This window comes from Salvelinus alpinus, chromosome 3, assembly GCF_045679555.1.
Source record: "Salvelinus alpinus chromosome 3, SLU_Salpinus.1, whole genome shotgun sequence".
Lineage (NCBI taxonomy): Eukaryota > Metazoa > Chordata > Actinopteri > Salmoniformes > Salmonidae > Salvelinus > Salvelinus alpinus.
This window is the reverse complement of record NC_092088.1, coordinates 19946577-19970889: the sequence shown is the minus strand read 5'-3', so window position 1 is coordinate 19970889 and position 24313 is coordinate 19946577. Positions and strand designations below refer to the sequence as shown.

Genomic DNA, 24313 nt, shown 5'->3' with positions numbered 1-24313 from the left:
TAAAGTTCAAAATGACACAATGTCATGCAAGTTTCTCAAAAACAAGTGAAATTGCAAAAGTGTCTGGACCCTTCTATAACATGTAATTTACATCAAGAATAGAGATTTTGCTGTAAAAAAAAACTAAACACAATTCTCCTTTAATGAGAAATCTTTAAGACTTTAATTCTAGAGGGATCATCATTTTTGTTATTTACAGTTTATTTTCCTTTAACCTTCTGACCAAGTAAGCACGGGCAGTGATTTCATAGAGCGCTAACACGAGTCATGACGCACACACAAACACATACTGTACTTTGGAGGCAAACACTGCTCCAAATTCTACAGGCGACCCTGGGGATATTCTCTAAATTACTTAACCCTACTCTCTCATGTCAAAACTTCCTGGAGTAGGCATTTCTAAAGGAAAAACAAAGAGTTTCACAAAGTAATAACGCTGTGTATAATCCCACACAATTCAGTCTGGTAAGAAAGTGAGAACAGAGGGAGGAAGCATTTCAACAAAAACAAATCATTGGTTTGGCGAACAGATGTGTGTAAAAACACCCTCCAAAGATTGAGATTTTATCCCCTGAGTCAATCAATTTCGTGTGCTGATGCCCACTTGAGATAGGGTAAATCCAATTGTCTCAATTTTGCAGTAACATTGGCAATAACTGACAGAGCAAGAAAATACAACTTTTCATGCTTTGTTGGAGGCATCAGGGCTGGACTATAGGCTACTTGTAAAGTTATAGCCTAAATCTTCATGTAATATGTTTCCCTCCTTTGCTGCCTTCCCATCACCCCTCCTCCTATTTCTCCTCCTCCTTGGAACCAGTCATTCCATTCCTCAGCTGAGAAAAGGAGGTCACGTATCGACTTACCCAGCGTCCCTCTCCCTCTACAGCCACAAGACCCTTCAGAAGAACCCCCCCCCCCCCCCATTTCATTCCATCACTCTACCCAACCCGGAACAACACCTCCCCATTTCAATTCTTCCATACCCCCCGTTTCCCCCTTCCCGCCCAACCATGCCCTCAGCCCAATACTAATTGGTAAATCTGTTGAACCATAGCAGTTCCAACAATGAGACCTGGAGTTCTGTCAAAACGAGTTTCCCTGTGAAACGCCCTCAAGACCTACTACAGTACACGGCCCCCTCTCCATCGCTCACAGCAGCGCAGCCACAGAATCAGATGCGGGACTTGGGCAGAGGAGGAGGGAGGGAGGGTTGGACAAGCAGGGGGATATAGAAAAAGGGCTTAATGTTAATGATCATTATTTGGAAAATTCGCAGTGGGATGTTTCACCAGGTTCCTGAAGACCATTATGCCAAATTAACGTATCTGTTTGCACACTGTACCATTATTTAAAGTCAAATTTTGATGAGACATTTTTCTATCTGACTGCAAAGCTAAGCTACTATTTAAAAAAATTCAGTGCCATCACTTTCTCGTCACTTTTCTAGTTTGCTCTCAAGCACACACACACACACACACACACACACACACACACACACACACACACACACACACACACACACACACACACACACACACACACACACACACACACACACACACACACACACACACACACACACACACGCCTGCAGTGTGTCACAAGGCGTGGTGTCTGTGATGTCATGTGCAACTGTGCTTGACAACCTTACTTGACCTGACTAAGACCACTAATGTAGCACACAAACAGACACACCTCAAATTGGATTGGGCAACCATACATCTACATCTTAGACAGAGAGACACAGACACCAACACATATGCAGACACACTTGTGCAGACAAACACATATTCAAGACGCACTCACAAAGAAACACAGACATAGACACACCCAACAGAGCTCCTGCCTTACCTAATCAAACAAGTTCTGGCAGACACTTTTTACTGGAGGGAGGGAGGGAGGGAGGGAGGGAGGGAGGGAGGGAGGGAGGGAGGGAGGGAGGGAGGGAGGGAGGGAGGGAGGGATATCTCTCTCCACTTGTAAACAGTGTTAACATTAAAGGTTATTTCCGAAAGTGTTTTTTCCAAGTGTAACATTTTTATTACCGACACGGTCCCGATGGAGCGTGGAAAATCAAGCAATTGATCAGCCGGAGCAACTCAAGCAGGCAACTCAAAAGAATCCGGGGTCCATACAAAGGAGACAACAATTTGTTTTTGTCTTGGCTCCTCAATGACAACCCACGTCCCACAGTTCCTCTCACTCCCGTCATCAGGCTAAACGTGCAACCATGAGCCACAATCTAGCCTAGCGCCCACTGATCTGGCAGCAGTCAACAGTCAGCTCTGCAGATGAAGGCTAACCATTATGTCCTGCTCCATTCAAACTCTGACCGTTTGGGTACGTCAAGAAGGGAACCATAATTGAAAAAGTAGTAATATAGAAATGAAACAGGCCCTGACTATTCATGGTCCGTGGATGGCTCCTGACGACAGGAGAACAATTCAGAAAAGAGAGAGAGAGAGAGAGAGAGAGAGAGAGAGAGAGAGAGAGAGAGAGAGAGAGAGAGAGAGAGAGAGAGAGAGAGAGAGAGAGAGAGAGAGAGAGAGAGAGAGAGAGAGAGAGAGAGAGAGAGAGAGAGAGAGAGAGAGAGAGAGAGATTCACACACTCCACTCCCTAGTTAACTTCTCGCTGGCTCTGCATTCAGATGACGATAATAAAGAGAATCCTCTTCAAGACAGCTGCTAAGAGAAATAGATGAAAAGAGAACAGAAAGAGATTCTCTCTCCCGGATGGTAATTCAAACACGAACACAGAATACAGTCCTTCAGCAAAAGACTGGAAAACGATTGACATCTCATAATATGTGAAAAAATAATTACCAAAAACCTCAGAATAAATACACTATACTGTCTGACAGAAACCTTTGTGGACCTGAAATCATCAATCTATACCATGTTCAAACAGTATAGACTTAAAGTAAAATACCACCAAAAAAGTATATTTTTGTATTTGTTTCATTAGTCTGTTGACATAGTCCCAAAATACGTACATTTCAAAATACATAAATCATCCCAGTATGATGCATGTTGCATCCGCAGATGATTTCTATAGTTTGAAAGTTTTGGGACTATGTCAACAACGGACTAATGAAACAAATTACCCCAAAATATTTTCTGGGTGGAGTTTTCCTTATAATCAACAGACACTTTGGCACTGTTTTAAAGCAAATGATACAATCCTCTATCGACAGAGAGCGTAATACTACCTCGAGAGTAAACATTCTAAACCATCTGATGTTAGCTACAAAGCACAGTCAGCAAACGGAGCTAGGCTACACCGACTATCATAACGCTAGAGTGGGTTTACAAGCCAATTACTTACAAAACACAGTTCACAGTTTTCTAAACCATCTCTGGAAATCAGGGTTGTCAGAGAACTAGGCATGTATGTGTTGCACAAGACATCAGTACATATTTGGTGTGAGAACCAGGGTAAAAAAGTCAATAGGCACTTGAAACTTGATAAGTATCCCCCAAAATATCTGCACCAGCCCCCATTACAGAGCAACAAAAAGCAAGTCAACAACAATGCAGCAACAGCACACTCAATCAGCAGCAAACACAACAACATAGCATGATTAGGCTATCATTAGAATGACTATTATTATTATTTAAAAAAAATAATCATCATCATCATCATTTGTCAGTTGTTATTTGGCATCATCAACCAGCTAGCAAGATACTTGGAATTCAAAGTTCTCACCAACTGAAATTGGTGAAGGCTCAGATCTGACTGTCCGGGGAATTCCAAGCAGAAGGGCCCCTGAAAGGCAAAGACGGACGTTGCCGAGTCACACAATTATATCAGCTCACACACACACACACACACACACACACACGCACGCACACGCACACACACACACACACACACACATCATCATCCTAGCCTACCAGGGACATGAATGCAAAGGAATGTGTTCTCACTTAAGCCTAATGCACCCCCCCTTTTCACTAGCTAGGCTATTCATTTATTTAAAACGTCTATTTCCTTTCCTTTTCAGTACCTCAGCTTTCTTTCTCTAGGGTGCCTTAACTCTCCTTATACACACACACACATTACACAGAGAGAATATGAGAACATGGGTTGGCCCTGGGTTGGTTACATGGCTGTTATACTGGCTGGCTAGTTGTTAACACTGGAGTAACTTGGCTGTTTCTTGCTGCTGGTTCAAAGACATTGACTTAGGAGACTGCAGCGTGCACTAGGGTGAACATGGGAAGATGTCTTCCTGTGCATGTCGGTAGGTGTGCAGCTAACAGCCAAATCACATTTGAAATCACTCTAAAATCAGGATATGAAGGGCATGGAAAAAGGAAAGGGAAAAAGAGGGAAAAGGAAGAGAAACAGGGAAGGAGAGTTCATGCATCAGTTTACAGACAACACGTGCACACTAATCACATTGTGCAAAGTCATTCAGACACACACAAAACCCTACTGGACCACCTAGGTTAGTGTGTTTCTCCATATACCGAAACCTCATACATTAAGTTACTGTCGTGTACAGGTCACTCTGCACTAAGGTCAATGAGTCAATTCTCGGAACAGGCTTACAGTATTGTCAGTGCTTACACACACACGCACACACATTCTAGATCTCCGTCGCACATTCTAGATCTCCGTCGCACATTCTAGATCTCCGTCGCACATTCTAGATCTCCGTCACACATTCTAGATCTCCGTCACACATTCTAGATCTCCGTTACATATTCTAGATCTCCGTCACACATTCCCCAGGGAGGCCTTAGTTCACAAGGGCTATAACCGCTAAAATACCATTCAGAGGTAAAGAGGACAATGACTTGTCAACTATTCCTGTGAGTTTCAAAGCCGCTATCCACATTTCTCCGTGCAAATCGGATGACAACGAACGGTGGAGAAAATAGGCTTCCCGCTATTACAGGTCAGAATCTGGATGCTACTTCTCTAGAAATGTCTCTGTCGTCTGCTTAGCAGCCACTGACTGTCGTTGGGGTGTTCGTAAACAACTGGACATTCGGTGTCGTAGAGAAACAATGACTTTGTCTAGATTAGGTTTCACTGAGTGAAACAGCAAACCCCTACTGCCCTCTCGTCACAGTTCCCATGATTGACACACGTCTCGTCTCGGCTGGTCTCACATTTGGCACCTAAGTTGGTTGTGATGTCAGCCTGACAGTCTCGTCTGAGACAGTGGACAGTGCAAAGGCCTGGTTGGGTGTCCATAGGAGGCACAAAGCCCCCTGTCTCAGGGTGAGGCCATGTCTCCTACCAACAGCTCTGGCATAAAGCACTGCTGCCACAACAACAGACACCATTGAACACATCTGTGATAACGCTACCACTGACTTTGCTCAGACTAGCCAGAGCTTACAGACTGTAGTTGAGGGGAGTTTCAGAGCAAGGAACAGAGAAGAGAGAGAGACAGAGCGACAGAGACAGAGAGAGATAAAGATCAAGAAAGAGAGAGAGAAATATCGATAGAGAGAGAGAATGTGAAAGAGAGAGAGAGAGATCTCCTCTCGTAAACAGTGAGGGCAGTGTCTCCAGTCTGTGACCCTGGGGGCGCTCATTAACAGTGAAGGAGGCCAGGATTTCACACCAGGGCTTCCAACCCAAAGGGCTATTGTCTGTACAACCCAGGTGCACTGTGATTCAGAGGGAGGAGATAAATCTTTATTTAACTTGTCACAACATACATAAAGATGGACGCAGAGTGGGCAAGAGGCCACTTCTTTTCTAAGGATGACCGGCCAAGCCGTTCAGCCACAGTTGGGGACTGAGAAGTCATTGTGGGCATTTCCTGAACACATCTATTCTATTTCAAAATGTAGGGATGGGCACTTCATTTCAAGCCAGCTCCCACTCGTTTCTGTAGGTCTTCTTCCAGTGCACTTTATACGGAGTGACAAAAGGGCCTGCAACGTGAAAGCCGAGTGTTCATTGGTTAGAAAGCCTCAGGTGGGAGGTCTTTCCATACATAGATGTAATGGTCAGGTTCCATCACTTCCTCAAAGCTAATTACGCACGCACGCACGCACGCACGCACGCACGCACGCACGCACGCACACACACACACACACACACACACACACACACACACACACACACACACACACACACACTACACGGAGGCCCAATTGGGAAATGGTTAACACTCCAGCCCATCCCCTGTTGCTAGTGAAAGCCCAGAAAACAATGCAGACATTGTCTGGCCTAAACAAGACTCTACCAAAAGGACTGTGTGTGTGTGTGCGCACGTGCACTCTCTCGCTCTCAAACATATGCGTATTTCTGCCCCAGTTCCCAGCATGTCAATTTAAGAAACATTGTTAAGAATGTTTGACTTGCACCATAATAGTAAGTCTAAAGTGGTTGCGAAATGAAGGCTATTCATCACATAGCCTATAATTTACTTTGTCAGATGACTGACTAAGAAGATGACTCAATGTTTTAAAGCCAACAACAAGTGACGTCACCTTTCTTACATTCCCTTACCCTTTTCTAGTCTTTATACAGAGTAGAAATGTAAAGTACTTTTCTTAACTTGTACGTGTTGAGAAATGGCATGACCAGAACACCCCCGTTTTATGCCTGGCCACTGCTATGATGACTGACTGAGTCGCAGCAGTGACTGTGATGTGGTGGAACACACACACACACACACACAACAAATCCCGTAACAAATCATAAATCTGTCTAAAAACAAATCCCACCTCTAAGCTACTAGAAAAAGTGGCATAAAACATCAGCCAATTGGTTATCTGTGGTGCACCAATAATGAAGATGACTGTCAACTCATTGAGTTTTGAGACTGTGTTCATGATGTGTCACATGAAGATAACATTAGGAACTGTATGACTACGGACTGAGGGTCTATTTCCCACAATATCTCGGACTGTTGACTGTGTGAGGCAGATGCACAATACAAAAATGTCTCTCCCTGGGTTCCTTTCTGTAAAAAAATCACATCAATAGACATATCAATAAATAATAACATTCAGCCAATGGTCTAAAAGTTCAGCGGCAGTGGTTTGGAGGCTGCCCCGCAGGGCGGTCAGACACTTCAAAAGCCCTGGCGTGCTCCCTTTGCGAGCGTGGAGGTGATGGGCAAACCACGCAGCCTCGTAACGACAAGCCCTTGCGAGGTCACTTCCTCCATTCCCTTCATGGCTGACCCTCAAGAGCTCCACCCACTTCTACCCCAGAAACTGACCTACCCAGAGACTCTTCACAAGATAGTCCATTTTTGTTTCATTCTGTGTATCTGTCCATCTGTCTTTGTCCTACTCCATCTCTCTCTGCTCAATTTAGCATTTGTATGTCTCAAACTTGATCTTTTTGTTTTATTTACTGTTTCACTGTCTCTGACTTTTTCTAAGATTGTTGAAGGGTCACTTGAACTTCTCCTTATCTTCGGTGCCTATCGGCTGGCTCTTATCGCTGCAGTGCAGACAGCATATTCCTAGCCAAAGAGGTCAAGGTTCTTCCCATTTAAAAGCAAAAAGAAACCACTGTTTACTGCTCAATTTATTGATAAGGGGATCACGTAGAGTAACATATAGGCCATGTTGGTTAGGGGGTTGCGATCTATACATTTACACGCTGACTGAGACACGAAGGCGCAAGGTGCTGTTATCCCTGACCATACCCATCTGTCTATACGTTGCTAACACCGGAATGATGCAAACCAGGGAAACATTAAATCCAACTCCCCTCAGTCAGAGATAGATGGAGAGGAAGGGCGGGAGGGGAAATAACAAAACAAGCTTCATCTCACATTCAATTGAATCACTTACTCTAACAGCAAGTGTGTGCTGGTGCAGCAACACCTCTGATCTTACACACCCCCCCCCCCCCCCCCCCCCCCCGGTTCTTGATCAAACAAATCACAGATGGTACCGATCAATCAAAATAAATAATATAATAAACAATGAGATAAACACGTTTGCTGGCGCAACGAGACGCTAATGTATTCTGAGCACGAGGCATTTGAACCGGAACCGTGTGTTGGATGTCATCTTAGGAAAGTCCTCTTCAAGCCCCCGGTACTAAGGAGCAATGGAAGACGTGAGGTGATAAGTATTTACAGCCATATGACTCATGGAGGAATAAAAACAGAAGTATTTACCTGCAACTTAACTGCCTCCTACCAGCTTAATGATTTCAGAGGAGATGTATGTCTCTTAAAATAACCGTCCAAGTAGGGCCCCCTGAACTTTACGGTATAAAAATAACACTGGCGTCTCTCGGAGGATAAGGTAGGACTCTCCTACTGAGTTTAGTTGTTGTGTTTTTTAGAGCACTGTCATCGCCATCTCTTTGTCTTAGCATAACTTTTGACAAGGTTTCTGTTTCAAATAAACAGCCTATTTTAAATTGTATGTACTTAACGAAACTGGGCAAAAGACCAAGAGGGCTGGCTTGCCAACTTTCTATTAATGTTGAACTGGAAACCATTTCTGATAGTATTTTTATTGTGGCTCATAAAAACTGTCTATACTTAGCAAATACCAACAGTGATGTACGTGAAGACAGTGCCTTGACAGTTATGCCACTAAATGTTCAAGTCTTTGCGTAAAAACTCAAGCGCTAAACAAATGTAGACTACGTGTTCGCTCCATGGGTCAACACAGGGTCAGCTATGTGGTGAACTCTAAATAAATCATGTCAGAGTAAGACAACTAATCTCCAATCAGTTCCCCCGTGTCCATGTAATCTTCTTTGCGATGATCCAAAAGTTCAAACTGATCCTAGATCAAAACTCATACTCGGAAAAGCTTTATGAATACGGGCCAATGGGTCTATAGCGTAGCCTAAACCAAGTATATGTCCGATAATATTGCATATACACCATGTATGAACATTAACGTTGGTGATGTAACTCTAGAAACAATGCTACCCACTATGCTAATTCTGGCCTAAGGCACTTCTTAGTCACCTTGTTAACACCTTTAACATTCATGCCACACATCGGATTGATATTCCTCACCATGTTACTGTCCCATTGACCTGTCTTAATAGCCAGGAAAGTGAGAAACAGAACAGTATAACAGAGAACTGGCCTTTTAAATTTCAACATGGTCTATTAGACAACAAGGATTCAGTTTTCACGACCCTATCACGGTCCAATAGTCACGTAGCCAGCCTGGGTGCCAGAATGTGAGCAGCGTGGGTTCTTTAACCACGTGGCTATAACTCCGCCTACACCGTGCTCATGAAGTCAGCAGAATAAACCTTCCATGAGGTTATGGGTCATCTCCATAGGTTTCCTATAAGGTTCATATCTTTATCCTTATCCGGCTCCAAACTCTACTGTACAGTAAGGGCTGGGCGGGGCCTTGTGTCGACACACTGCATCCGAAGCGGCGTGGCCGTCCAAAGAGCAATGGTCACCTGCCACTTTGCCAACTCCACTACAGCCAACAGCTTATCCCAAGTGAGCTTTGCCTTTCCCATGATCTTACCACTGGCTTTACGCAATCAGTACAATCAATATAATTATTATAGCCCCCAAAATGCTTTATATAAGCAAGACACCCCTCTAAAAATATGATGAGTAGCTACCTCTGTTGGTCGGGTTTAAAATATCTTGGCTGGTTAGTGAGTGACTGTCATTTCCAGGAAGACAGCCATCTCTCTAGGTATTTCAGTTAGTCACTGACATCCATTCAACAGGTTTTGTGTTGGAAAAAGAGGGTATACAGAGGTGTACAACGGGATACAGTAGAAGGGTTGTCATTCCGTCTTAGAGGGAAAAAGAGGTAGAGAAATGTAAAGGACTAAAGCAGGGTGTTACTTACAACGATGTGCGCCGGTGACGGGGACCGGGCATCTTTAAGTGCTTGTCTACTTTGAAGACTTCCGTGGTTAACGTCTAGCATGGGCCATTTCATCTGTAGGTACTAGATGGTGAGAAAGAAACAAAGTGGAGAAAGAAAAAAAAGAACACGTTAACGATGCAGGAAGTAATAAAAAAAAAAACATTTAACAAAAAGGAATCAACATTTTAAAAGAGATGACATGAAAGAAAGTAAAAACAAACTTAAATTTGTTCCTGAGGTTTTGCCTCAGGAACAAGTACACGCTCTTCATATGGATTGAGAGGAATCATAACATTGCGTTTTCGGTGTCATATTAGTCCCCGCCCCCAAAAAACGACATTAGATTGAAACCATTTATTACAGACATTAAAAAAGAGAACTACATGTCCTAGCAGTTTGAAGGGGGTACAGTTGTGTTCTATGGCATCCGTTCAAGAATTAGAACCGTTCCAAATCTGAGGTAGGCTAAATCACTGCTTCTGTGAAGGCTACTGTAAGTGGATTATGGGTTTAGAATGACTTAATGCCATAAATGTGACCACTCTGGGATTCCAGGTGACTTGAATGACTTTTATTGGCCAACCTCATAAAACGGTGCACTGTGGAGCCACGGCAAGCTGTTATGGGTCTGACTCTACCTAGTGACTGTCCCAGTGAATAATTGACTTGGCCTTTATCAGGACTGAGTGACACACACACACACTCACACACACACGAGAGAGTGGGAGTGAGCGAGAGTGAGAGAGACACACACAAGATGTAGATAAATACATGGACAATTTTCTCATAAACTGGGTGGAGCCCTTTAAATCAGATGATATGCCAATCGTTTTGGTGACATAGTCAACCATACTTAGTTTCCTGGACTGTAACGCGGAAGGAAGCAGGAGGAAGAGAAAACTTTACAGCGGCAAGAACTTCATAAAGAAGAAGCCTAGCATCTTAAGTATTGTGACCAATGTCTTCTTTGTCAACAGGTCATACTGACTATTTACCTTCAAAGGATTCAAGGACACTCTCAAAAGGGTACTCATATAATGCAATAGTGGAAGTATAATACCCCCCCCGCTCATTCCACTACCCACAGCCGAATGCTTTCCCTTCTAGACCTCTATTTGCTGTGCCTGCTCTTTGACTATAGCTAATGCTCCCATTACATTTTGACACAGTGATCCTTCCGGGGTGACCCTGCTATAGACTACTCTTGCCTTACGAATGTCAGGTCTACCAAGTCGGAGGGGGCACAGACTGAGATCACCTCAGCTGCCTGCCTGCGCTCAGAGAGAGCCCCAGGGGGTCAACAGGGTCAAACAGGCACTTACTGTACGGTGTGAGAAATAGAACTACTAAATATCATGCTAGGGCGCACTGTGTAAGAACCATTGACCTTTCCATACTGCTGACTGACGGAGAGTACATTCAAATAGGTATTCAAACCAATATGTCAAACGGTGACAGGAGTTCCCTGAATTTGCATGTGGGGCTGTGGACACACTACTAATGGGAATGAGGGCAGTCAAAATATGAATGGAAAAATATGACATAAAAAAGAACTATAAAACCCTGTACAGTTGATAGAACATGATCAACAACTAAATATGTACAGGGAGAACAACACAACCAGATAGGAAAACTGACACCAAGAGAATAAGGCGAGAGAGAGAGAGAGAGAGAGAGAGAGAGAGAGAGAGAGAGAGAGAGAGAGAGAGAGAGAGAGAGAGAGAGAGAGAGAGAGAGAGAGAGAGAGAGAGAGAGAGAGAGAGAGAGAGAGAGAGAGAGAGAGAGAGAGAGAGAGAGAGAGAGAGAGAGAGAGAGAGAGAGAGAGAGAGAGAGAGAGAGAGAGAGAGAGAGAGAGAGAGAGAGAGAGAGAGAGAGAGAGAGAGAGAGAAAGGGGTCGTTAGAGTTGGCTAGTGGAAACACTGGAGGGTTCCGGACTCGTTTCTTAACCTTGGGACCACAGGCCGGCGCATGAAAAATGGATTTGAAGTAAACTCGATATAAAAAGTAGCACCGTAATGTATGCCGCCTTATACCACACCAGGTCCCCCCAAAGGAAACTTCTGACAAGTCGAGTTGGCCTTGTATCTTGGCCTCTGATGCAAAGGGAACATCAACTGCTGGGCTAGGATTCCGTCCAAAAAACTTGGCCGGAGCTAGAATTGGAATGTTGTCATTCCATATACGTCAGTGTCCCTATCCTTAGCCTCTAAATAAAACAATCACTATGGCCCTTCTGCTGCCCGCTATCCGACAGCTCCTTTCCTGTAGCCTATTCAACTACCTAATCAGAGCTACTCTCTGTCCTCTATGTAAGGGCCTGTGCTAGAAGAAATCTGTACACTTGTGTGTTGCTGTGTTTGTTACTACGTCAGAAAGTGTGTGTGTGTGTGTGTGTGTGTGTGTGTGTGTGTGTGTGTGTGTGTGTGTGTGACGTCTGTATTTGTGTGTGTGCCACAACCCTTCCTGAGACCGTGGATAAATCAGTGGTAATTAGCAGAGGGTTCACTGCAGGGTGCTTTGCTGTGGTTTGTGCTGGAGGGAGTTATTGACTCCCGTCCTCTGCCTGACTCCCGTCCTCTGCCTCAGCCCCTGTAACAAAAACTCCGGCTGCCTCCACAACGACTCATTTATGACCCCCGCAAGGCTTTTACTGCAACGGTATGTTTGTGCGTCAAGGGGTGGAATCGCTAGTTACATATTGTGATATTATTTTTTATGATATATCGTATCGTTTTGACAATATCACAATATTACTTTGCGCTAATTGGCTGTACCTGCACCGAAACTATTTTTCCTTCAAGGCTTGTTCATCATCTTCTTTTTAAATAGGAAGCCATTTTGTTTTCAGCACTTGTATTTCTATGATTGATCAAAACTCGTTTTATCATGACTCTCTCTTGTTCTTCTGCAGCAGACATATGGTGAGAAATATGTTTTGGAACATCGAATCACAGTAAAATCGCAGTATAAAAATCGCAATACATATAGAATCATGAGAATCGCAATACATATCATATCGGCACCTGAGTATCGTGGTAATATCATATTGTGAGGTCCCTGGCAATTCCCAGCCCTAGTGGAAAAGACGACTTGTAAAGCTCCAGTGATTGTGGTCTTGTGGTTTTTACAGACCCCCCACATTGGGTATTAATTGCCATGAAGGGACGGGGAGACGGAGGCACTTGAGAGTGATGTGAGGTAACTCAGAACAGCATATACAGTGCCTTCATAAAGTATTCATACCATTCTACATTATGTTACAGTCTGAATTCAAAATAGATTAAATATATATTTTTCTCTCACCCATCTACACACAATACCCCATAATGAAAGATGAAAACATGTTTCTAAGAATTTTTGCAAATTTATTGAAAATGAAATACAGAAATATCTAATTTATATAAGTATTCACACCACTAAAGTCAATACTTTGTAGAAGCACCTTTGGCAGCTTTGAGTCTTTCTGGGTAAGTCTCTAAGAGCGTTGCGCACCTGGATTGTGCAACATTTGCCCATTATTCTTTTCACAATTCTGTGTTTGAAATTCACTGCTTGACTGAGGTACCTCACAGACAATTGCATGTGTCGGGTACAGAGACGAGGTAGTCATTCAAAAATCACAGTAAACATTATTATTGCACACAGAGTGAGCCCATGCAACTTCTTATGTGACTCCTGAACGTATTTACGTTTTTGCCATAACAAAGGGATTAAATACTTATTGACTCAAGATATTTCAGCTTTTAATTTTGAATTAAATCCAATTTTACATTCTGGGGTATTGTGTGTAGGCCAGTAACAAACAAAAACAAAAATCACAATTGAATCCATTCTAAATTCAGGCTGTAACACAACAAAATGTGGAAAAAGTCAAGAGGTGTGAACACTTTCTGAAGACACCGTACACACTTAGAAAAAAGGGTTCCAAAAGGGTTATTCAGCTATCCCATTGGAGAACCCTTTTTAGTTCCAGGTAGAACTCTTTTGGGTTCCATGTAGAACCCCAGGGACTTTTCTGCCGTTGAAATCCTGGACGCTTAAAAAATGTGCATTTAGAAATTATTCAGACCCCTTCCCTTTTTCCACATTTTGTTACGTTACCGCCTTGTTCTAAAATGTATTAAATAAAAAAATGCCTCATCATCCTACACACAATACCCAATAACGACAAACAGGTTTTTCGAAATGTTTGCTAATTTATTATAAATAAAAAACAGAAACACCGTATTTACATAAGTATTCAAACCCTTTGCTATGAGACTCGAAATTGAGCTCAGGTGTATCCTGTTTCCACCTGTGGTAAATTCAATTGACTGATTTGGAAAGGCACACACCTGTCTATATAAGGTCCCAGACAGGATTGTGTCGAGGCACAGATCTGGGGAAGGGTACTAAAAAATGTCTGCAGCATTGAAGGTCCCCAAGAACACAGTGGCCTCCACCAAGACTCTTCCTAGAGCTGCCCCCCTGGGCCAAACTGAGCAATCGGGGGAGAAGGGCCTTGGTTAGGGAGGTGACCAAGAACCCGATGGTCACTCTAACAGAGCTCCAGAGTTTGTCTGTGGAGATGGGAGAAACTTCCAGAAGGACAACCATCTCTGCAGCAGTCCACCAATCAGGCCTTTACGGTAGAGTGGCCAGATGTAAGCCACACCTCAGTAAAAGGCACATCAAAGCTCACTTGGAGTTTGTCATAAAGGCACCTAAAGGACTCTCAGACCATGAGAAACAAGATTCTCTGGTCTAATGAAACCAAGATTGAACTCTTTGGCCTGAATGCCAAGCGTCACTTCTGGAGGAAACCTGGCACCATTCCTACGGTGAAGCACGGTGGTGGCAGCCTCATGCTGTGGGGATGTTTCTTCAGCTGCAGGGACTGGGAGACTAGTCAGGATTGAGGGAAAGATGAAAGGAGAAAAGTACAGAGAAATCCTTGATAAAAACCTGCTCCAGAGCGCTCAGGACCAGAGACTGGGGCGAAGGTTTACCTTCCAACAGAACAACAACCCTAAGCACACAGCCAAGACAATGCAGGAGTGGCTTCGGGAGTCTCTGAATGTCCTTGAGTGGCCCAGCCAGAGCCCGGACTTGAACCTGATCGAACATCTCTGGAGAAACACTGAACATTGTATTTTATTTATTTAACCTTTATTTTAAAATAAAATAGCTATGCTGTGACGCTCCCCATCCAACCTGACAGAGCTTGAGAGCATCTGCAGAGAAGAATGGGAGAAACTTCCCAAATACAGGTGTGCCAAGCTTGTAGCGTCATACCCAAGAAGAGTCAAGGCTGTAATCGCTGCCAATGTTGCTTCAACAAAATACTGAGTAAAAGGTCTGAATACTTATGTAAATGTGATATTTCTTCCCCAAATTTTTTTTAAAACATTTGCTCAAATGTATAAAAACATGTTTTTGCTTTGTCATTATAGGGTATTGTGGGTAGATTGATGAGGGAAAAAATCTATTTAATCCATTTTAGAATGGCGTGGTTACACGTGGTCTGTGGTTGTGAGGCCGGTTGGACCTAGAGAAATTAACATTCCTTTCTCTGGCAACAGACATTCCTGCAGTCAGCATGCAAATTGCACACTCACTCAAAACTTGAAACATCTGTGGCATTGCGTTGTGCAACAAAAACTTCCCATTTTAAAGTGGCCTTTTATTGTCCGCAGCTCAAGGTGCACCTGTGTAATGGCCATGCTGTTTAATCAGATTCTTGATATGACACACCTGTTAGGTGGATGGATTTTCTTGGCAAAGGAGGAATGCTCACTAACAGGGATATAAACAAATTTGTGCACCAAATTTTAGAGAAATAAGCCATGTGCGTATGGGAAATGTCAGGTATTTTTTTTTTTTTAATTTCAGCTCGTGAAAAATGGAGCCAACACTTTACATGTTGCGTTTATATTTTTGTTCAGTGTATATACAGTTGAAGTCGGAAGTTTACATACACCTTTGCCAAATACATTTAAACTCAGTTTTTCACAATTCCTTACATTTAATCCGAGTAAAAATTCCCTGTCTTAGGTCAGTTAGGATCACCACTTTATTTTAAGAATGTGAAATGTCAGAATAATAGTAGAGAGAATTATTTATTTCAGCTTTTATTTCTTTCATCACATTCCCATAAGGTCAGAAGTTCACATACACTCAACTAGTATTTGGTAGCATTGCCTTTAAATTGTTTAACTTGGGTCAAACATTTCGGGTAGCCTTCCACAAGCTTCCCACAATAAGTTGGGGGAATTTTGGCCCATTCCTCCTGACTGAGCTGGTATAACTGAGTCAGGTTTGTAGGCCTCCTTGCTCGCACACACTTTTTCAGTTCTGCCCACAAATGTTCTATAGGATTGAGGTCAGGGCTTTGTGATGGCCACTCCAATACCTTGACTTTGTTGTCCTGAAGCCACAAGTATGCTTGGGGTCATTGTCCATTTGGAAGACCCATTTGCGACCAAGCTTTAACTTCCTGACTGATGTCTTGAGATGTTGCTTCAATATATCTACATAATTTTCCTGCCTCATGATGCTATCTATTTTGTGAAGTGCACCAGTCCCTCCTGCAGCAAAGCACCCCCACAACATCATGCTGCCACCCCCGTGCTTCACGGTTGGAATGGTGTTCTTCGGCTTGCAAGCCTCCCCCCTTTTCTTCCAAACATAATGATGGTCATTATGGACAACAGTTCTATTTCTGTTTCATCAGACCAGAGGACATTTCTCCAAAAAGTATGATCTTTGTCCCCATGTGCAGTTGCAAACCGTAGTCTGGCTTTTTTATGGCGGTTTTGGAGCAGTGGCTTCTTCCTTGCTGAGCGGCCTTTCAGGTTATATCGATATAGGACTATTTTTACTGTGGATATAGATACTTTTGTACCTGTTTCCTCCAGCATCTTCACAAGGTCCTTTGCTGTTGTTCTGGGATTGATTTGTACTTTTCGCACCAAAGTACGTTCATCTCTAGGAGACAGAATGCGTCTCCTTCCTGAGCGGTAGGACGTCTGCTTGGTCCCATGGTGTTTATACTTGGGTACTATTGTTTGTACAGATGAACGTGGTACCTTCAGGCGTTTGGAAATTGCTCCCAAGGATGAACCAGACTTGTGGAGGTATACCATTTTTTTTTTTATAGGTCTTGGCTGATTTCTTTTGATTTTCCCATGATGTCAAGCAAAGAGGCACTGAGTTTGAAGGTAGGCCTTGAAATACATCCACAGGTACACCTCCAATTGACTAAAATGATGCCAATTAGCCTATCAGAAGCTTCTAAAGCCATGACATCATTTTTTTTGAATTTTCCAAGCTGTTTAAAGGCACAGTCAACTTAGTGTATGTAAACTTCTTACCCACTGGACTTGTGATACAGTGAATTATAAGTGAAATAATCTGTCTGTAAACAATTGTTGGAAAAATGACTTGTGTCATGCACAAAGTAGATGTCCTAACCGACTTGCCAATACTATAGTTTGTTAATAAGACATTTGTGCAGTGGTTGAAAAACGAGTTTTAATGACTTCAACCTAAGTGTATGTAAACTTCCAACTTCAACTGTATTTATTGTATTTTATTTTTTAGAAATACATTGTATGGATGGAAAAACCCAGTGTAAACCTCAACGACTAAAACCAGATATAAAGTATGTAGAAAAGGTAATGATAATGGCCCTAAATATTTTTTGGATGATATAATCTTTTGAGTACTCACAACCACCAAAATAAAAGCTTGACAGACGGTCAGGGCGAATCCCATTTTTGATCTAGAACAAAAACCTGTAACCCTCTGTTGAAAGTGTGCTACACTTCGGGGACAGCCGAATAACCTTTTTTTGGTTCTAGATAGCACCTTTTTTCGAAGAGTGTACTGGTGCCAGAGAGCCTGGTGGATGTCACGTTCCTAATTCTGATTCCAGTCATTGGAAACTCTTCTCATAGACTAGACTAACCAAATGATTGTCCAATTTCAGTATTATTGTCCAGATGCACAAAAATATCCACACAACCACAGGGAGGCCTTGAGTGAGGGGACGTCCGTTGAGGTGGTATGTGTTTGGGGGGGGGGGGGGGGGGTGAAAGGTGACACCCCAGAGTGTGGTGCTGGAGCGGTGAGAGACGGAGAAACAGGGGGCACATGCCCTGACAGGCAGCTCCACTTCAGGCTGCTATTGCAAATGTTCCCACATGCTAATCCCTCCTGCAGGTTTTACAAGCATGCCAAGGAAAACGGAGCCCCGGCAAGTGGCAAGCTTTCTGACCCCACCTCCTCCCCCTTTCCCCTCCTCCCTCGTTCCTCCCTCCTCCCAGCGCCTGCTGACGGACGCGCCGCCGGGGCTTGAGTAGGCAGTGACCCCTGACCCCTCTCTGACGCCCTGCTCCCCCCCTGAAAAACTCTCCTGCTAGGAGGGCCTCCCTGGTAACTCAAGAGCCATTCCAATGTGACAAATTGCTCCGGAGGATAACTCTCTCGCCCCCTACCTCTTCTACCTCCCCTTACCCCCAGCATCTCCCGCCCCTAAGAGCCACCCAGAGCACACACTGTGCATGGGAGGGGGCGTCCCCCCCCTCCTAACCCTTCGCCCCTCCTCGGCTCACCGGACCAACAATGGGAACTGAATAACTCAATTGTCTCTGATGAAGTGAAACACAAGGGAGTCCTCTAAATCCTTACACAGGGATGAACTCTCTCTCTTCCGCCTGGAGATTTCCCATAGCGACAAGCACACTGGTTAGAAAGTGGGTGAGAGTTAGTGATAGAGAAGTGGTCTTAAAAAATAGCCCCAAGCCCCCACATTTCACTACCAAGGTCTAACTGCTGGACTGTCTGCTTGCCATATTTGAGTGACTGATGCAGAAGTTCAGCTTGGCATGGCTTGAGCTGCTGAATGAGACCCAGTCATCACAATGCAAACAAGCTGAGGCTAACCCAGTGCCATCCATTATACAGGAGGAGGCCACAGCGGGAGACAACAGAGTGCATTGTGAGTGCTCACACATCCTTCCACGTCCACACCACCAATTGGGCGATAGTACTGAATATTTGACTTGGAATACGAGAGGACTACTAGAACATTTTAACCTGAAATACTTTGATACATACTGTATGTCATTAACACTAGTCTAATGCATAATGTTACTAAAGCTTTCCCAAAATGTACGAATTTCATGAATAAACTAAGCGTCAAAACACTGACCAAATAATATAATCTTATGCAATTTTACTAGCGATAAACCGAGTCAGCTGCCCTGAATTGTGGAGACGGTCGATGGTGTAAAACCTGTTGTTGTTAAAACCCCATCTAACGTGTTTATCACATCCAATCCAAGCCTCGGCGCAGACCGGTTTGTTAATTTACTTTTGGATTAAGAGCAGAGGCTTTCCCCCAATCAGACAAACAGGCTTCCTAATGTGCCAAAGTGGCTTGGAACACTGTAAATATTCCCCACAGACCAGCGAGAGAGGATGAAGTGAATCCCGGTCGCAGGCCAAACGGGGTCTAGAGGCATTCCAGCCCTGTAAACAACGTGAGAGGGAGATCGGCGGGAGAGAGAGGCGAGCAGCTCCGGTTTACATATGGAGCCTGGATCTTGCTCTGGAGACCCCAAGCAGATCTCCAGCCCATCTGTGGCCATGGGCGCTGCTGCCTCATAGTACAGCCATGACACAGCCACCGCCAGACAGACACAAGAGCAGTGGTTGTGTACCACACACACACAGACACACACACACACACAGAGATTTTGACATGTAGGCTACAATGAGCAACATACGCATACACTCAACACAAAGTGACAGGCATGTTCACCACACACACACACACACACACACACACACACACACACACACACACACACACACACACACACACACACACACACACACACACACACACACACACACACACACACACACACACACACACACACACACACACACATTACTGAACACATGCTCATCATGTCCAATAACACCCTGGGGACAGGGGCCTGGGATCAGAATGATAGCTCGCAGATAACACCAAATCAAACAACAAATATAAAAGAGCTTTATTCAAAAGAGTCAATCCCACTATCCCAGCGTCAAGTCTTATTGGCGTTGACTAAGACTAGAAGGTCTAAGAAGCTGTATTGTTTAACTTCACATTCTCCTAAGGACAGCTGCTAGATTCAAATTATACTGGGAAACGATGGGCGAATATGTTTCCTTGTTGATATTTGTGGGTTCCTTTGTCTAGGCCACAGGTGCAGGGCTAAAATATGCACCCACTTGTTGGGGCGGGAACAGTCATTTTCTGTAATTGAGGGGGGGGGGAGAAGAATTATGCAATCCAGACTCTTTGAAATCCCCCAGGTCAAAAGAGAGACCCTTTCCCAATCTCTAGGATGTGTGTGTGCGTACGTGTGTGTGTGCGTGTGTGGGTGGGTGCGTATGTAGGCTTTGTCTCCAGAAAACTGCGGATGGGGAGGAAGAAGAGTGAAATAAGCAGGCAAACAGCGAAGAGCAGTAGAGGAGGGGGAAAAGTCCAGCCAAAGCTGAGAGAAAGTTAGTCGACGCGAGAGGGCTCTTCATGACTGATTTAGTTCTTCTAATACACATTTTATGAGTAAATATTTGTATTTTTTTTTTACAAGCCCCACCAGCTCTGATAGCCCGAGGCGTTTTGCACCAGGAAAATAACAGTGGAATATGGGAAGGCCTGGGGTTTGTGTGCCCTGGGGCGGGAAGGGGTCTGCTGGGCCTGCATTTACTCCAAAGCCAGAACCGCTAGGGGGTTCCACAAGGCCCTGACTCCTCACCTCTTACACCCCCACTCCACACCGCAACCTCCTCCCCCACCCCTCCACACATCCTCTAAACGTATTCTACAAACTGTCTGAAAACAACGAGGCCAAAGCTGTGTTGGTTTCAAAAGACTTTGAGGCTTTGCACTCTTCCATAAAAAAAGGTTTATTTTGGAAATTATTTTCACTGTTTCCTCAAAATGTGGCCCTGAACCCTTTCCTAATCTGTCCTGTTCTGGATGTTAACTCTGGTCTCAAACACAGATTCACCAGATATGTGTGGTCTTGCTCCTCCACTTTATACTTAACAGGTGAGGACACATGCCCTATTTAAAACACGGACTTGCAACACAAGTTTCAAAAGACGCACAACACACATTCAACAACCAGAAAATATCCAAAAAGGATTGAACAAAAGTTAATAACAGCAGTAAAGTGCTCTATTATTAACATGTCTGTTCGAAAGACAAAATAATCTGAACCAATGATAAATAAACTGAGTGACTGTAGGAGCTAGAGTATTTCAGCTCCAGGAGCTCCACAATACTTTAGAGACAATATTCTATAAGTGGAACAGGAGCTCAAGCAGTAGAACATTTGAGGTGCCGGTACTCAGCTCCTGTGAGCTCCTGGCCAAGTCAAGCACTGATCCCACTCCCAGTCACAGACACACTGGGGCACTCACATCTTCTCCAGGGATATGACATCATCCCAGTGTGACTCCAGACTGTTGGTGGATTCCCAGCCTACAGACTCAGAAAGTAAACAGTGTTGTGTTTCTTTAACTCCCCCTGGCTCTACCTCGCGGTGTCATTAAGAGTATCTTTGGGTCTTTCTATAAATAGAGCTGGGAGGCTGAGGACTGCAGGGGCCTGCTGTTCTTCCGACAGACCAGGGACGCTAACAAACAGCACAAGCATCTTTAACATCAGGCTCGGCTTGCCCGGGTCTCAGGCCGCTACTGCTTCTATCTCAGCTTCAGTCTCTAGTTCTCTGACTCTCTCCGTGTCTGGGCCTTTTCCCCAAGACTGTGGTTCCACATCTTCCTCAGTCTATACTTAAAACAAACCTCTCCAAGGGTCTCTTGGATCTACCGTGGTTCGGAGAACGGTTCTAATCGTTTCAATTCCAGCGAATGCTTAACACACAGAAAGTGTCAACTGCAGGTGGCTTTGGATGAACGCATCCGCTTGATAACTGTACTATTTGTCCACAGTAGCCCAGAGCAGCACAGTGAGATCAGGGCTGAGGTGAGAAGCTCAAGTCAGATCCCAGTCCTGCTTCCGCCGGTGGATTCTCGAGCACACTGACCTACATAGCGGTTACGTGGGCTCAGCATGCTAGCGCAGCAGGGCTAGGTGTGCCTGAGCCCTTTACGCAAGGCGCTCGTTCTGTGTTACAAAAGAAAAGGTTGGGTAATAGGTGTACGTTGTGTGTAAATTCTTGTGGTAATATTAAAAGTATAAACTAAGAAGTTGAAGGTTGAGCCAGAGCTCTGAAACCTCTTATGGCAGCCCCCTTGAATGGGTTGAGGCTGATGATGATTGGCCTTGTGATGTCAGATGGATGTCACCCTGACACAACAAGAAGCTTACCTGTTAGGTAACTTTTAGGTAACTACGGTACTATACACTTCCATGGCCGTCAAATTGGAAAAGGATTATATTGGAGTATAAAGCAAAGAACGCAGGTTCCTTTAGGAGAAAAATACACTGACCTTGTGAAGTACTAAAAGCCTAGAGAACATGCGCGCGCGCGCACACACACACACACACACACACACACACACACACACACACACACACACACACACACACACACACACACACACACACACACACACACACACACACACACACACACACACACACACTAAAACGCTCAGAGATCCCACAGCTACGCCTACATACCCTCAAACAACACATAAGAATAACACACACATACACAGACCATTTCTACACACAACCTACAAAAGGTTTTCTACACATTCGCAAACACTTTCGCACGCACACACATACACACACACACACACACACACACACACACACACACACACACACACACACACACACACACACACACACACACTAAAACGCTCAGAGATCCCACAGCTACGCCTACATACCCTCAAACAACACAAAAGAATAACACACACATACACAGACCATTTCTACACACAACCTACAAAAGGTTTTCTACACATTCGCAAACACTTTCGCACGCACACACATACACACACACACACCGTGAAGCAGTTCAGACTCCATATTCATGCGGCCCATTACTAGGGTTCCAGCTCAAAATTCAGAATGGTTTCAGGACACAGGCATAGGGCCTTTACTACACCGCCAAGACAGTGAAGACAGTTTGCACTACAGCAGAAACCCTCCCAGTGGTCAGAGGAATCTGTAAATCTACAATACTCTGTAATATACTGTATCCTAGAGAAAACATCAAGCCTAGTTTAAACTAATCTACTGTTCCTGAGGGAAATTTGATCTTATTGACTGTGATACAGGGAAATATTCCATCCATTTGACTGTGATTCAAATATTTTCCATCCATTTAAAACACACACATTATAGCATTGGGAGACTTGCTCTTCCCCGTCGGGGCTTAATTAAGCAATAAGGTCAGAGGTGGTGTGGTAAATGGACAATATATCACGGCTAAGGGCTGTTCTTACGCACGACTCAACGCGAAGTGCCTGGATACACCCCTTAGCAGTAGTATATTGGCAATATACCACAAACCCCCGAGGTGCATTATTGCTATTATACACTGGTAAGAAACGTAATGTTTGGTCATCTCTGTGGTATACGGTCTGATATACCACGGCTTTCAGTCAGTCAGCATTCAGGGCTCGAACCACCCAGTTTATGATGAATAAATAAGTCATAAGGATGTGGTTATTGGAGCTCATTAAAATGGAGGACGTTGCTGTGAAAACAGGACTCTGGGAGGGTCAAGGAGCCTCCTACGTGGGCCGGGCTGCGCGGGTGTTTCTCCTGCCCCTCTCCTGTCCCTCTGTACCCCACCCCTCACCACCAAATCAACTGACAATGACCCCCCTCCCACCACCCCACCCCCCACTGTCTCTTGCACACACACAGACACACAGACACCTCATGGCTAATTACTGCATAGCTTAATCACCGGGTGATCTGTCTGACTCTGAAAACCCCCTCCTTCACAAGAGACACAAACAAACGTGGGCACACAAGCCAATTACCGATGAATCTTTTATATGGTCTTCTACCAACTCCCTGTTTGGTTTTCCTAGGGGTTATCTCCACCGGCCAAGGGAAATGTAGGGGAAAGGGAGAAAGATAGGAAAGCGTGACAATCTGCTGTGTTTGACCTTTGTCCTGTATAGCCAACTTTAAACATGCAAACTTGATAGGGGAAAAAAAAAACTTTTGAAAATACACACTTTGTTACACCCTTCTTCATATCTCTCCGAAGTGCCCCATGAAAACGGACAGAAATCCCAACACCATGATAATACGTCGATAACGAGCTAAGGCCATCTATTGATCAGCTTCATTTTGCATCTCTTTGCTGGGGTGCAACAGCCAGGCTGGATGGAGATCATTACACACACCCACCCACCCAACCTGCTAGAAACAAACAAACAAACAAACACACACACACACACACCCTTTCCCCAAGGCTATAGGATTAAGAGGTCCAGCTGGCTGACAGCAAGCCCTTCCTTCCCACGT

General features: G+C 44.2%; 1 protein-coding gene across 29 annotated transcripts in view; it reads right to left on the bottom strand.

The window, feature by feature from the left end:
* Window positions 1-24313, bottom strand: part of LOC139570202 (transcription factor 7-like 2) — a 108252-nt gene that overhangs the window by 62116 nt on the left and 21823 nt on the right. For 21 of the 29 annotated variants that reach the window (XM_071391869.1, XM_071391868.1, XM_071391843.1 and 18 more), the window contains exons 4-5: window positions 9787-9888; window positions 3710-3769 (exon numbers count right to left, since the gene is read on the bottom strand). In XM_071391869.1, coding sequence (XP_071247970.1) covers window positions 3710-3769; window positions 9787-9888 — 162 coding nt within the window. The remainder of the gene's footprint in view (window positions 1-3709; window positions 3770-9786; window positions 9889-24313) is intronic. The other 8 variants (XM_071391853.1, XM_071391874.1, XM_071391860.1 and 5 more) reach the window with 1 other exon arrangement.